This window comes from Gossypium raimondii, chromosome 7, assembly GCF_025698545.1.
Source record: "Gossypium raimondii isolate GPD5lz chromosome 7, ASM2569854v1, whole genome shotgun sequence".
NCBI lineage: Eukaryota > Viridiplantae > Streptophyta > Magnoliopsida > Malvales > Malvaceae > Gossypium > Gossypium raimondii.
In genome coordinates, this window is record NC_068571.1 from 46,075,730 (window position 1) to 46,091,257 (window position 15,528).

Sequence of the window (15,528 nt, forward strand, 5' to 3'; positions counted from 1 at the left end):
TTGTGAAAAGCAGCTACATTTTGAATAAAGTTTTATTCCCCCCACACAAAAGCATCAACTTTATTTATTTTCTCTTATATTCTTTTTTCTGTTTCCCTTGTCAACTTGCCTCTTAGACCAAATGCTTTACCACCTTTAACTCTTTCTTTCTTCTTACCAAATCCATCTAAGGATGCCCCTTGTGTTGTTGAAGCTGCTGCTATTAAAATAAAAATATAAACATTATATACTTTGTATAATTAACCGCTGTTAAAAATTTAATACTTAAACAATTAGAATAAAAAAATCCTAAAAATTGAATCAAGAAATTGCAAGAAGCGAGGTACTAAAGAATTTACCCCTGAAAAAAAATCAATGATAGAGAGAGAGACGCAAATAGTGTTTTTCGATAATATTCTAAATAGTCAAATGATTTAGAAAAATTAAGCTTGTAAAAGCTGCCAAATGCCAACCAATCAATACATCTTGACTTACTACTACAATCTCTGTCTCACACTGACAACATACTTGCCCATTATAGCTTTTTATGTTCCCACTTCATTTCAAAATCCATGAAAAAGGAACCAAAAAAAATAGACAAGCCATGTGAAGGTTTTATATGTTTTAAAAGAAGAAAAAACAATTTCAATGTAGGCTCTCTCTCAGCCATTTTCAAATTCCCCTCCCTCCCCCACTCTCTCTTATTTTAAAGTGACAATACGTGCCACTTTCTTCCCCTTTTTTCACTCCTTACAATGTTACTTAGGTTTTGAGGGGGGACAAGATTTTCAACATAAACAGCTGTTTTATGTTATCAATTTCCCCCTCTTTTCCCCACCACATCCCCCATTCTTAGGTATCTACTAATTTATTATATTTACTCTTTAAATTTTTTAAATAAAATTCGGGAAAAAAATACAAAAGGCTGAAATAAAAGTTATTTTTAATTTATTTAAAAAAGAGTAAATTAATACATTTCAAACATAATATAAAATAATAAAATATAAAAATAATATATTTTTATTGAAAGTAATAAAATTTGAGAAAAAAATATAAGAGTTTTTTTAATTTATTTAAAAACCACACTAAATGAATACATTGAAAAGTTTTAATGCTAAGCAGTATGTATACTTGGTTTTTTAAAAGTTTTTATTATGATTTTTGGAATTAAATTTAAGCGTTCAAAGTTCAGACTTAGAACTGGTTAGAGTATCGTTTTAAAACAAGAGATTAGACCAATTGATTTGTGAACTGAAGTGGATCGATTGAATCTGGTTAAAAATTAATTAAATTAACAATTGAATTAATTTTTTATTTTTAATAATTTTTAACTGAATTAATTGAACTGATGGTTTGATCGGTGCAATCATTAGTTTGGTTTTAAAAATTTTAAAATTGATTGTGTGGTTTTACCATCAAATGGATTCCAATTATCGAAATTTTATTTCTTTATAAAATAGTATATTGGTTAAAATATCTTAAGGCTTTATACTCTTTACAAATTCAAAATTTAATTAGTCTATTTTATTTATTAGAATTTAGGTCTTCTACTTTTAAATTTCAAAATTCATGTCTAATCGTGATATTCTTAAATTTATGATAATTACAACGTCATTTTTTAGTTACATGGCTATTAAATGAGTATTTTAATTTTAATTTCAAAAGGTCACGTCTACAAATTTAACAAAATATTAACAATTTGACTTAAATTTTGAAATGTGAAAAATAAAGAGATTAAATTTTTGAAAATAAAATATAGGGATTAAATTTTAATTTTCTAAAAAGTATAAGAATTTATGACATATTTTAACCTTTTATTTATAAAAATAAAATAACAAATGAATTTTGGATTAAAATAATAAAATTAAAATATTAAAGATAATAATAATTTGTTTACTTCTTACCAAGCAGCTTATACTTCTATTTAAACTAATCCCAATTAAGTTGAAGTGAAAATAGAAATGCACAAAGCTCCAAATTGGGTAATAAAACTATGGTAGTAATAGTATTTTGTTTGGATAACGTACGGATATTTATACATTCACAGTAGGCGTATACATCATATTTAAACTGAATTTGTCATTGCTTCTCGGATATTCAAATCCGAGTAGATTTTATAGATGACCAATTAAGGGACGATGACAATGCTGCTGCTGCTGGTTAATGAAATTTTAAAAACACCATGGTTGTTGAACAAAATATATAATTAGAAATTTTATCACATGCGTATCGTGTTTAGTGTTTAAAATAATATGTAACAAATATTAAAATAGTTGTTTTAAAACTAAGTTATACTAATAACACGTGAAATATGTACAATACTAAAAAAAAAGAAACATAGATTAACTTGTGACATCAATAACATTATTAATATATACAGTTGATAGAGGTAATAAAATGTGCATATTAAAATTAAAATGTATAAAAAATATATAAAAATTAAGTTTTAGTTTAATGGTAAATTTAAGATTTTATTGATGTAATTGGCATGTGCACAATCTCATTATATGTAAATTTTATTGGTTTTTAAAATAAAAGATTAATAATATAATTTATTTTAAATATGAAAAGGTATCAAATTACAACTTAATCATGAGCTTAAATAATAGTATAGATACATAATGCAATTTCAAACATTTTAATTTATAATACAAAATCAAATAATAACAAATTTAAAATCTCATAAACATAAATTTCATTTTGGGAGTCAATTCAATTGAATATATTAGAGGAATACGTATTATTTTGAGTAGGGTTGAACCAAAACAACCAATCAAACAAATGTATTTGGATGGTTTATGAACATAAGTTCAAAAATCGCGGTTACACGAAGTTGAATTAAATTTTATTTTTTAATGTATAACTATTTTAGTTTTTATGATATAAAAATAAGTATTTATATTTAAATTAGTGGTAATAATTTTTTTTTTAAAAATTTATTGAAAAGACATTGAAATTTAGTCAAATAATAATTAAAAGTCATAAAACAAGGCTTATTTTATCAAAATAAGTCTAAAAAATCAAAACAAAAAATTAACATGAAAAAATGAGAACGAATTAAATTATGACCGACGGTTCAAAAATTCAACCGGAACCAATATCACTCCTAATTTTGAGCGAAGTTTAAAAAAAATAGAGGGAGAGAGGGTAGACTCCCTCTAGCTTTAATAGCCACCTACCATTTGTCATCCAATATGTTTTTGGGTATATACATATATTAAAATCACGATCTTCACTGTCACTAATCTTTCAATATGAGTGTTTTTAGAAAAAGACAAAATATGTTTCATCTCCATAAATGGAGATGATTAAAAAACGAGAGAAGCATCTATATTAATGTCTTTACAAATATTTATGAGTCAGTATGCACCTATACTAATCAACATAGACAAAAGGGTAGAGTATAGTAAGTGAAGAAATAGGGTGTCGCGTTGGTAGCGGTATAATACGTAAGAATGGATGCCTTCATTTGAATTGGGAGTTTATGATAGAAACAAAAGCATGAAAGCAGTTATAGATAAGAGTGAGCAAAACTCGATTCGACTCCAAAAAATCGAAAAAAATTCGAATTTCGAGTTAAACGAATCAATTAGATTTTTTTTTCGAATTTCGAGTTCGAATCGAGTTGAGTTTTCGAATTCGAATAACTCGAATATCAAACTATAATATTTTACATTTTTACCCCAAACTCCCAAACCTTTTTACTTTTCCCTCAAAACTTTTACTCCTTCCCACTTTCCCCCCAAAACTTTTACTCCTCCCAACCCCCAATCTACCAAAATCCATTTCCACCAAAATTTTACTCTCCCATTTATTTTTCTCAAAATTTTACTCCCAAAACCCTCAAAACCTTTTATTTTCCCCAAAATTTTACTCCTCCCACTTTTCCCCTAAATCTTTTATTCCCTTCCCATCCCACCTCCCATTTATCCCAAACCCTCCCCTCCATTTTTTTAATATTTTCCTCCAAAATTTTACTCTACCCTATTTACTTTCCTCAAACTTTTATTCCCCAAAACTTTTATTTTTCCTCTAAACTTTTACTTCTCACCCTTTACTCTCAAATAAAAATCAAAATTATCCAAAAAATCACTAAACATAAATAGTAATAATTTTATTTATATCTACTATTTATATTATTAAATTAAATTTCACATTTTATATTATTTATATTATTGAATTGTTTAGTCATATTGAATATTTATATTAAAATTGAATTATTAATTATGGCATAAAATATTCGTGTTAAAATTTTATATTGGTATTAATTTCACATTTAATTTTAAAATAACTTTTATTAAAAAGATCATATTTTTACATTTAATATATTTTTTAATTCTAAAATACATAGTGACAAGAATCTGAAGATAATTGAAACAACTAAGCAAGCAAAGAAGCTAATCAATATATAAAAAATTAATAAATAAATTATGAAGTGATGAAAGTTAATAAAAAATTTGATTAATGTGGACAAATTTTATTACGATAGGTGACAATGGTTACAAGGACCCAAAATTATTTTTTAAAATTTAACTCGATCAAATATATTCGATTCGATTCGAATTCCATCTCACTCGACTCGATTCGAGAAAACTTCAAATAAAGTTAGGATAATAAAATGAGATTTGAAAACTCGATTAACTCAAAAATTTTCAATTCGATTCGATTCAATTCGATCGAATGCTCACCCCTAATTATAGAAACACAAATTGGGCATATAGATGCCTAAGGCACATGATTCCACCTCCTCTCCTTTTTGTGAAAAGCAGCTACATTTTGAATAAAGTTTTATCCCCCCCACAAAAGCATCAACTTTATTTATTTTCTCTTATATTCTTTTTTCCGTTTCCCTTGTCAACTCGCCTCTTAGACCAAATGCTTCACCACCTCTAACTCTTTTTTTTCTTCTTACCAAATCCATCTAAGGATGCCCCTTGTGGTATAATATTTTTAGTTAAAAGGTAAATTTGTTGTTCTCTTACAAATAAGGTGAGCTTAACAACATCAAATTTTCCGTTCAATATTTATAATGATTGATTTTTATTGTAGTTATTGACAAATATATAAAAGCAACCCAGCAACCAATGTTAAAAGATTGGAAGGTGGGGGAATAGGTCACAGCTTTTGGCAGGGATGTCAAAGAAGCATCTTGCTCCCTGGTTAAATTGTAGAAGGGGGTATTCTACACTTTTTTGAATTGGTGGACTGCTTAAGGAATCTGATCCTTTAGGATAAAAGTAATTTGTTTTTCAATACATGCTGTTAGGATTTTGTGAGGTTCATGGATTAGATCAACCACAACATTTGGTGAGAAGAGGAATAGCCAATGTATTTTGTGCCAATATCTCTCAATTTCTGTAACATCTTTTACACTACAACCTCATTTTATCTCTACTTTTTAACTTTATGGTTACCCTCTTAATAATGGTTCAAATATGCATTATTTTTTGAGACATTTTTGTTCTCTTTCAATTTCAATATTGAGTAAATTGGTTCCTCTTAGAAAAAGAAACCCAGCGTAATTGAATCCTTGTCATTTTCAAAATTTAGCAACTAATCACAACATTAGTTTTTTTACCAAATTTCATAATTTAATTGGCATACTAATAAATTTATTTTGTATATATTTGGATTTTTTTTGAAAACTTTTATATCTTTTTCAGATAATATTTTTAGGATTAAGGTCATATTGATAGTGTTGACACCATTTTTTTTGTGAAAACGGGGTCGACTTGGATTTTGAAAACGAAAACGAAAACGGAAGTCGCCACCAATCCTTTTTGATGAGGTGTGATCGGATCACCTCGAAAAGTGGTTGTTTTTAATAAATGATTTGATTTTATTAAAACAACGATTTTGGTCCACGAAATTCAGAAAAACAAGTTCGAGAGTCGGTTACGTACGAGGAAGGATTAGCACCCTCGACACGCCCAAAATTTGTACCTTATTGATTAATTAGTGTCTTAATATAAAAAATGTGCAAAGATTTTAAAATACGATCTTTATATTAAAAAAACTTATATAAATCAAATTACCCGTTAAGACCCTCTCATTTCGAAGAGAGAAAATGTCACACCCAATGAGTTAGGGCATAATATTTCACCTCCTCAAAAATGAGCTTGTCCAAAAAAACTCGTGCAATAAAATTTAAAAGGATATTTAATTGTTTAAGTCAGATGAAGAAATCGCAGCTCAATACGTTAGGGCACAATTTTTCAAAATTCTAAACATTGAATATTGCCTTTATTATTTTTTTAGAGAAATCCTCATATCGAGAAAACATGTCATATTCAATGCGTTAGGACACAACGTATCGAATTCCCGATACGAGAATACATGACAAAAATTTACTTATTTAAAATATGTTTAGCTATCTCAGGTTTAAAAAAAAAAGGATCATGCCCAGTAAGTTAGGACACGATCTTTTCTTAATTCCTGAGATCGTTTAAAACTTGAGTTTGAAAAAGATTCGTGTATTTAGATTCATTGTGAAAATCGAAACCCAGTAAGTTAGGGTACGACCTTCTCGAATCTAAACACGAGATTTTGCTTATTCAAAAATCATAATTTATGCATTGAATAAAATTAATCTAACACGAAATAGTAGAAATAAAACACGATGTTAATACTCGTAACAAAACAATATTGAATACGATGATAAAAATAATACCAAAGAATGAAAGAATAAAATAGATAAATAAAAGGACAAATCAATAACATATAAAATAACAAGTATACAAACCAATAATATTAAAACATTCTTTCAAAAAAACGTAAATAAATAAATGAATAAAGAAAATAAATAAAATTATAAAAATATAAAAGATATATAAGTATGTATATATATGTATGTATATAAAAATTATAAAATATAAAAATATATATGAGTTTGTATGTATATATAAATAAGTTATAAAAATATATACGTGCAAATATATATGTATATATATATTATAAAATGTATGTATAACATATATATAAATTATAAAGTATAAAAAGTATAGAAGTATGTATATATATATAAATCAAAGATATATATATATAATTAAATCTAAAATTAAAAAAGGTACAAACGAGTAACTAATAATAATAATAATAATAATAATAATAATAATGAGATTAAAATATTTAAACTTAGATAAAAAAAACAAATTGGAAATATAATAACAATAATAACACAAAGATAATAGCATAATATAATAATATAATAATGAGGAATAAATAAATACATAAAATAACTGAGTTAATTAATAAAATAATAAAATAACATAAAAAGGACTAATTTAAATTATAAGACAAAGATTTGGGGCAAACTCAAAAATAAAATAAAAGGAAAGGACCAATATGAAATCGCAAATAACCGGAGGGGATCGAAAGGGTAATTTTCCCAACCCTAATGCGCAGCGTTTCAGCGCGGACTAAAATGAAACACACGAAAAAAGGCGGCCAAATTAAAAAATCAAAATGGGACCAGATTGCACTAAGGGGAAAAAGAGGAAGGACCTTGTGCAAAAATATCCTATTCACCGTAGAAACACGCGGATCCTGTGGGTAAACGGGTCGGATCACGGGTCAGAGGCCAAAACGGCGTCGTTTTGGTCTCTAAACCCAACTCTCAAAACGGCGCCGTTTAGGGGTTATTATTTAAATCAAATTTTTTTAAAATTTTTCATTATTTCTCTTTCCTCAGAGAAAAAAAAACTAAAATTCTCTCAACCCCTCCCCATATTCGACCGACGGTCTCACTCGGCCTCTCTTTGGCCGGCCATAATCGCCGCCGTGGCCAGTGGCTGGCGTCGCGCAGAAGGCGTTTTTTAGCCTGCGTTTCGGCGTACTCGAGAGTTGAGTTTTCTCAACGCGGAAAAGAATATAAAAAAGAATATAAAAAAATAAAAATGGGCGGAAAAATAAAACGCAAAAAGAAAAAACAGCAAATAAACACCTTTAATTTTTGCTATTTCGATTCCTTGGTGATTGTCAAAAAAGAAGGAAGAAAAAAATACAAAGATGATACTCGGCTTTTTATAGCCGAGTTTGCTTCTATTTTTCTCTGCTTTTTGCTGCTTGCGTGCTTATTTCCTTATTGCAGGTGATTGATGAGCGGCGGCAGAGTTGGTGGCGAGGTGTCAGACGCGGAAGTGGACGACCCTCGGGTTAGGGTTACTTCTTTTCTGAAAATATATATTGGGCTAGGACTTTTATTGGGCCATGGGGATTTTGGGCTTGTAATTGAGTTAAAATTTTGTAAATGGACCGGGCGAAATTGGGCTTGTACAGATAGAATATAAAAATATTGAGAGACTAATTTATTATTATACGAATAAAAATTATATACGATTAATTGTCCTTAATTACTGGGTTTCAAAATTAACTATGATTAAATTACTCTGATTTTGTTGAGAGGGTCTAATTTGGTCAATAATAAAATTAAGGGGGATTAGAGAGGTGTTGTAAGAATTAAATTGTAATTGACTTAATAAATAGAGCGTGTGTGTGTATAAGAGGAGAAATGTGGAAGTTTATACAATCTTATTTTACTAATAAATAATTTCAACAAGCAGCCCTGGAGTAGGCTTGGTATCCTCCGTTTGGCGGTGGCTGTTGCTGCTGTTGCGGCACAATCTCATCATACTAATAAATTCTAAGCCCAATCTCACCTCTAATCCAACTAAAAACACTCTTCTTCCCCAAAGGAAAATAAACAAGCCCTTCCAGCCCTTGTTTAGTGAACTGACTCCCATGCAACTTAACCCTCCCCAAAAAATGTTTCTTATGGCCACTACCATTCCCAAATCTCTTATCATTACAAACCTCAATCTCTAACTCTTTAACATCCATATTATCTGGGTCAGACACCGTGAACTCCAAGGCCCCGTTCCAGACAGGGTTAAGGTCCCTGTATTTGGTAGAAGTTCTCTTCTTTTGACCATCGAAATCAGCAATGACAAAAGGACTGAAGCTCCCTTGACCATCTTTAGGAAGAAGATCACAAGCGTCGACCACTTCCACGATCACTTTTCGCACCGTGTTGGGCGGTTGCGGTGGAAGTTGCTGAGACGACGTCGTCATGGTCTCATTTTTAACGGTGACAAAGTACGTAAAAGAAGGGGCAAGTAAAGAAGAAAGAAAACCCAATAATGATGCATTCTATGTTTGGATTGGATTAAAATAAGAGAAAGCAACACCCTTCCGCTTGTTTCTATATTTATGGAATGAAAACTCATTTGCCTTCCATTGTTTCCCAACAATTTCTTAACAACACTAAAACAGTCTAGGGGCCGTTTTTATTTGAAATTTAGACTAAAAATAAAAATAATACAAGAAAATGAAACAAAATTGCAGAAAACTCTAAGAATAATTGTAAACTCTTATTCCTATTTATAAGTAAAAATGAGATATTTTAATTACCACACAATTATCTATTCTTACAAAGTTGGTCCAATCAAAGAACAACATGTGTATTCAAATAGTAAAAATATAAAACAAAATTTAAAATATATATAATCTACAAAAAAACATATAAATTATAACAATAAAATTTACAAAAAAATATGATAATTGAACAAAAATTAGTTGAAATTAATAATATTATTACAAAAAATATATAAAAGAATTGCAAAAATATAAGAAAAGGTTTAAAAGTAATTTTTTTATAAAATTTAAAATATATAAGTATAAAATTCTAAAAGGTACTTAGATTTCAAGTTAAATCGTGAAATAAGCATTAAAAAAAGGATTATTAACATTAGATAATGTATTAAGGTAAAGAAGCTTTGAAAGCTTTTATAAAAATCACAGCAGTGTATGCACACATTTACATGAGAGTACACAAGGCAAAAAAGCCTTTCCTTCATTGTGTTTACAGTAGTTTTAACCAAAATCATTTCTTATGCAAGTTCCCAATTCAATGCTAAGAATTTTTTTTCTGTTTCTTGTCCTTCCATTCCTTGATTTCAGCTTCGATCTTAGCTTTCACGCGTGCATGGAAACCCGGATACGGTTCATACCCAAAGAGCGATTGAAGAACCTACGCCCAAATCAAACACAAATCACTAAATTTTCACAACTTTGGGATCATTTTCGTATTAAAGAAAGAAACTACTTCCCCGTACCTCGAGCAAAACAAAGAATGGAGCCATTAGAAAAGCTTGAACAAGATTGTCCAACAGAGCCGGTGCACGTTTCTAAAGAGAATAGTTCAACAAGTGGTGTTTAAAGAAAAAGTAGAAATGCAATGGAAGCTGGGAAATTCTAAAGATTATACCATTACTTACCTCAAAGACTCCATGGCCTATGAACTGTCCAGTCCAACAGAACAACTGAGCAGCCAACACAACCTGAATAGAGAGTACACAAGTACGAATCAAAGGAAACGAACAATCATGTTCAGCAAAAGCACATGACGGAATATTTATCTCCCCAAAAATAAAGGAAAGAAAAATAATTATCTTCACAACCTGAAAGATGATATGGAACAATTCATTAACATATGAAACTTCACAACCAGAGAATTCCATGTACGTTCATTCCAACTTCAATGTTCAACAGTATCAAGCTTACGTTAAACGGATTTTAATATAGATATCTTTAATTCAAAGGCATGCTACACAATATGCTTGATGCAACATTTTCAAGTAAAAAAGCTTTGGTATCCTTTCGTTCTGGTGCAAACTATCCGTTCAACCAAGCCGGCTCCCTAACCGAACGAAATACTGACCCTGCAATTAATATGAACCTAGTGGATCCTTTACTGTCAAGCCAACAGCATTTAAACAGTATGCTTGATGCAGCGTTTTCCGGTAAAAGAGCTTTGGTATCCTTTCATTCTGGTGCAAAATATCTGTTGACAATACTCAACCAAGCTGACTCCCTAACCAAACAATATATCGACCCTGCAACTAAAATGAACCTAGTGGACCCTTAATTTCCAGTATTTACTGTCAAGCCAACAATATTTAAGCAGTATAAGTCAGTAAAACATGTACAAGAAACACAAACGAAGAATTAAACTTAACTTCTCTACCCATTCATCGTTAGTTTTTGATTCACGCACATGATCTACACAAGTTATAACATATCCAAAAAGATTGCTGATGGGATTATTTCAGAACTTAATTCCAACAACAAAACATGATTCCCTTAATCTGATAAACATAATGTCAAACTATATAATCTTAAAGATAAGTTTATAATCTATAAAGAAAAGGGCCATACTAGAACTAGGGCCCTCCATATTAGCCATGGATTTGTCAAAGAAAAGGTCAAGAGGCACATATAAAGGCAATATAGAAAAGTCCATACTTGGAACAAAATGGTTGACAATCTAGTAAAACATGGATATTGACTATTGAAAAGTAAAAGAGTTGAACTTTGTTGCCAAACAAGACATGAATCCTAGTTTGTTTCAAACAGCATGTTCTTTGAACAATAAAATTAACAAAGCTAAAACTAAGAATTTCAAAAACCAATAGAACCAAACAAACAAGACAAAGTTCAAGTAAAAACATGAATTTATCAATAAAAAGGGGTTATTTTTTACATGGTTCCAATCCTCCCCATTTTTTTTTTAAATATTACTTACCTTCCAAGCGAGAGAATATCCAAGGTGTGCAGCAAGAAAAGTAGCACCAACCCAACAAGCTAAACAAATCAAAGCAGCCAAGGAACCAGCTTTCTTATCCAAAATCACATAAAACAATCCATAAATTAGAGCACAAAGAAACCCATAATTGAAAACCAAAACATGATTAAACCCAGAGGGCAAAATCCCAGATTGGGAAAGATCACAAATGGTGGGTGTAAAGTAGAAAAGAACAAGAGAAGTGAAAAATATTGGCCAAACAAACAAAGTATGTATGAAAATGTTGATTGGGTTACTGTGATATGCCCCATAGAATGCAAAATGATTCTCAAGATCGAACAATCCTCCTGGCTTTCCCATTTGAAAACAAAGAGAGTATTTTCCTTTTGGTTTTGTTGGTAAGAGGAAGAAACTATAAATGAGACAAAGGAAATATATTTATATTTTACGTTACGTTCACGGAAATATCGATGTCTGAAACCAACGCGCTAGCTTTTTCGTGAGATTCTATTTGACGTATCACCATTCAACGCCAAAATGGTAAAAATCAAATGGGTGGGTGAACCCGGCCCTTGGTTTTAGAAAGCAATGGGTACTGTCCACACAATTCTACTACATGTGAGCTGCCTAACATCACATTTAAAAAATAAATTAATTAATTCTTAAATATTAGATTAAACAGTAAAATGGTTTTTTTTTTAAATTTTCATATAGTTCTATTATTAAAGAAATATTTCTTATACATTAACATAAGGTATATGTAGTTCACCATGTGTCATTATGCAATTATTCCGTCAGCCACGCTAAATTTTAATAGTATAATTAGAAGGATTTTTTAATAGAAAGGTTCTACTTGCTCTTTGAGCTAACCCATTTTTTAGTAGAGAGGTAAAATATAATCTGACTCCTAATTTTAAGCGCCTCCATAGTGCTTTTACCCTATCCTGACATGATCCTTCAATTTATAATGATGATCATGATGGTAAGATCTGGGAAATGAATAGTATAGATTTAGGTAAAAAAAACACTTTTTTTTCATTTCCATTCAGTTTTGATATTGAGCTAATTGGTCCTGTTAAAAAGCTGAAGTAATATAATCTTTGTCAATTTAAAAATGAGTAACTAGGAACAATTAATCATAATGTTAATATTTTTGTAAGTTGTACATATTTTTATTGACATAATAAAAATTTAGCCCTTGATGCCATTATGTGCAAATATTGGTAAAATATGTAAATATTACATGCTAAATTTGTTCAATCAAGACTAAATTGATGAAATGTGTAGACTTTGAAGGCTAAACATGTACAATTGACAAAAAAAAAAGTTGTGATTAATTGTCATTAGTTACTCACTTTTAAAATTGAAAGGATTAAATTGTTTTGATTTTTTAGAGGAATCAATTTATTCAATATCGAAATTAAAATGGGCTAGAGAGGTCTTTTGATAAGGTAAAATGGACCAAGATTGAATTCAAGTAGTTGGACACAAAGGAAAAACCAAATCAAAGTGGTTGAACCCTAACTTGGTGATTAAGAAACTTGAGAATAGGGAAATTCAACAGTAGCTAAAACAATAATTCTAAGAACAAATAATAAAGACTCAAATGATTTAGAGATTGAAAGAATTGGATCTTGAGGGGGAGACACGTTCTTAGGCTGGACTTGAAGAGTATAAGCTGGCAAATTTGAAATAAAGAATCAGCATACAAATTCGATTTAAACAAATTATAAAACAAGGAAAAAGAATGGAAAAGAAGTGAAGGGAGATTTGGTCAGCAAAGAGAACTCAAGAACCAATTGTAGGTTACTTTCTTGAAGCCCAAGGATGCGTTCTTGAGGGTAAACAAAGTTGTTCAAACGGACTTCAACCAAAGAAATCGAAACAAATTAGAAACAATGAGACAAAAGAGAAAATCAAAGGAAATTAAAATATTAGGGTTTGGTTGAAGAGAAGAGACCAAGATCAACTTGGGTTTCTTAAAGCAAAAGAAACCAATCTTGGGCAGTAAGAATGCATTGAACCAAATCTAGAAAAATAAACACCAAAGAGATTAGAAAATCGAAACAAAAATTAAGGAAAAATAAAGAACATAACAAGAATAGCAATCGACTTAAAGGAGAAAGAAAGATCCCACCAAAACGGTGTTATCTTGAAATCGAACAAGGAAAAATAAAGCTTCTTGAAGGGTTTCTAGATATGAAAGAAAAAACAAAAAAAAAAAAAGGATTAGAGAGATCTCAATAAATTGAATAATATAGAAAATAAAATAAAAACTCAAACAGATTGCAAAATTTAAGGTTGCTTGAATTTTAAAACACGTTTCTTGAAAATGAAAGAGCATAAGAAAAAGATTCATATGAACATGATCAAGATAGATAAAGATTAGAATGAGATGGAAAAAGATTTGCTGGAAGGTGAAAAGGCAATGCCTTATGAAACACTTAGAAAAAAAATTCAACAAGTTTCACAAATGGTTCTAACCAATCCCCTAAGGCCAAACCATAATAAATTGGAGGGACTTTAAGAAGAAAACCAAGATGAAATCAATTCTACAAATCACAAGAGAAATATCTTGTGAAAAAAGAAACTCAAAGTGTTGTATTATTCATAAAATGAGATATGTGTACAATGATGGGAAGCGCAACCTACTTATAGTGAAAAAAAAACTAGGGCAAAATAAGAATCTTAAGGGAACTAGAGTTGTAACAACCTGATTTTCACCGACATGAAAAAAATTTGATTTTTGTGTCAAATTTTGTATACCGAGTTGATCCAAAAAATTGAACTAAAGGGTTCACAAAGATGAGAGCCACGATAACTACGTTGTCTTTGTTTATTAAACATGACACTGAGAAACCACTAAAAGCGAACAACAATTTAAATTAATAAATATGGTCTAGGGGCTAGTGTCACGAGCCAAAGTGCAAAGCCTATGACCATGGCACAAGATGCGCCCCATGGAGGTCTATCGATTAGATGGAGAACATTTAGCCCACAAGAACTGGCCCGATTCAAGGAATTGCTAGAGAAGCCTGTCAGATTGAAGCCCAGTTGGCCCGATAATGAAGACATGGCAACTTAGGTTAATTTTGGTAACTAATCTTAGAAGATAGAGGAAATCATATCTTGTAAAGATTAGATTAGATTTGATATGACATATCTTGTAAATTCCTAAAATCAAGGGATATGGCTAATCTCGTCCGTCGATGTAAATGTTTCTTGACCGTCGATTTTGGGGGAGCTCAACTATAAATAGAGAGCCTCCCCCTCATTTGTACTCACTCCATTCATTGTTTCATTATTCTTTGTGAATAAGAGAATAGAGAGCATTTACTCAAACACTTTGTGATCGTTCTTTCTGTTGTTCTGTTGTTTAGCTTCTTTTGGCATAAATCGCTTCCGCTCTTCAATTGGTGCCTTGGAAGAGTTCTTAAGAAATCCTCACTTGAGTAAAGACTGACTTAGGCGAGTTTGGACGAACGAATTGCCTAAGGCTGCACGAATTACGAGACGAAAGGTCTAGCCCCGTGACAAGTGGTATCCGAGCCAAGTTTGAACCAAGTGATATTCAAGCCAAGTTCAAACCAAGAGGTATCCGAGATTTAGGTTTGAACCAAGTGATATCTGAATTATTGGTTCAAAGGCACCGTTGGGATGTCGAAAGAAGTTGTTGGCCAGAGTGAGCTAATGGAGACCCGTGAGAGGGCCAGAAAAGTAAGTCGCTTGAGGGACATACTGATAGCTTTGAAAAATCGAGTGGTTAATCTCGAGGAATCCATAGGAAACATGAAAGAGACGCTTGAATTGGTTGAGGGATGCACGGATGGGTTTGACTCAATGGAAGAGCAACTCAGAGATTTTGTGTTGGATTCTCTCGATGCCAATACAGAAAAGATGAATGAATTAGTCGAGTCCACTGCGAAAAAGCTAGCAGAGAGGGATGAGAATCTCGAGGATATGGTGTT

At 30.7% G+C, this 15,528-nt stretch overlaps 1 protein-coding gene across 1 annotated transcript; it reads right to left on the reverse strand.

The window, feature by feature from the left end:
• Window positions 1-9,736: 9,736 nt before the first annotated feature.
• On the reverse strand, window positions 9,737-11,985 carry LOC105787724 (2-hydroxy-palmitic acid dioxygenase mpo1). Its single transcript, XM_012614256.2, has 4 exons — window positions 11,561-11,985; window positions 10,254-10,316; window positions 10,092-10,163; window positions 9,737-10,006 (listed from the first exon to the last, which is right to left on the reverse strand). The coding sequence occupies exons 1-4, from the start codon at window positions 11,918-11,920 to the stop codon at window positions 9,890-9,892; spliced, it is 612 nt and encodes a 203-aa protein (XP_012469710.1). The 5' UTR covers window positions 11,921-11,985; the 3' UTR covers window positions 9,737-9,889.
• Window positions 11,986-15,528: the final 3,543 nt, after the last annotated feature.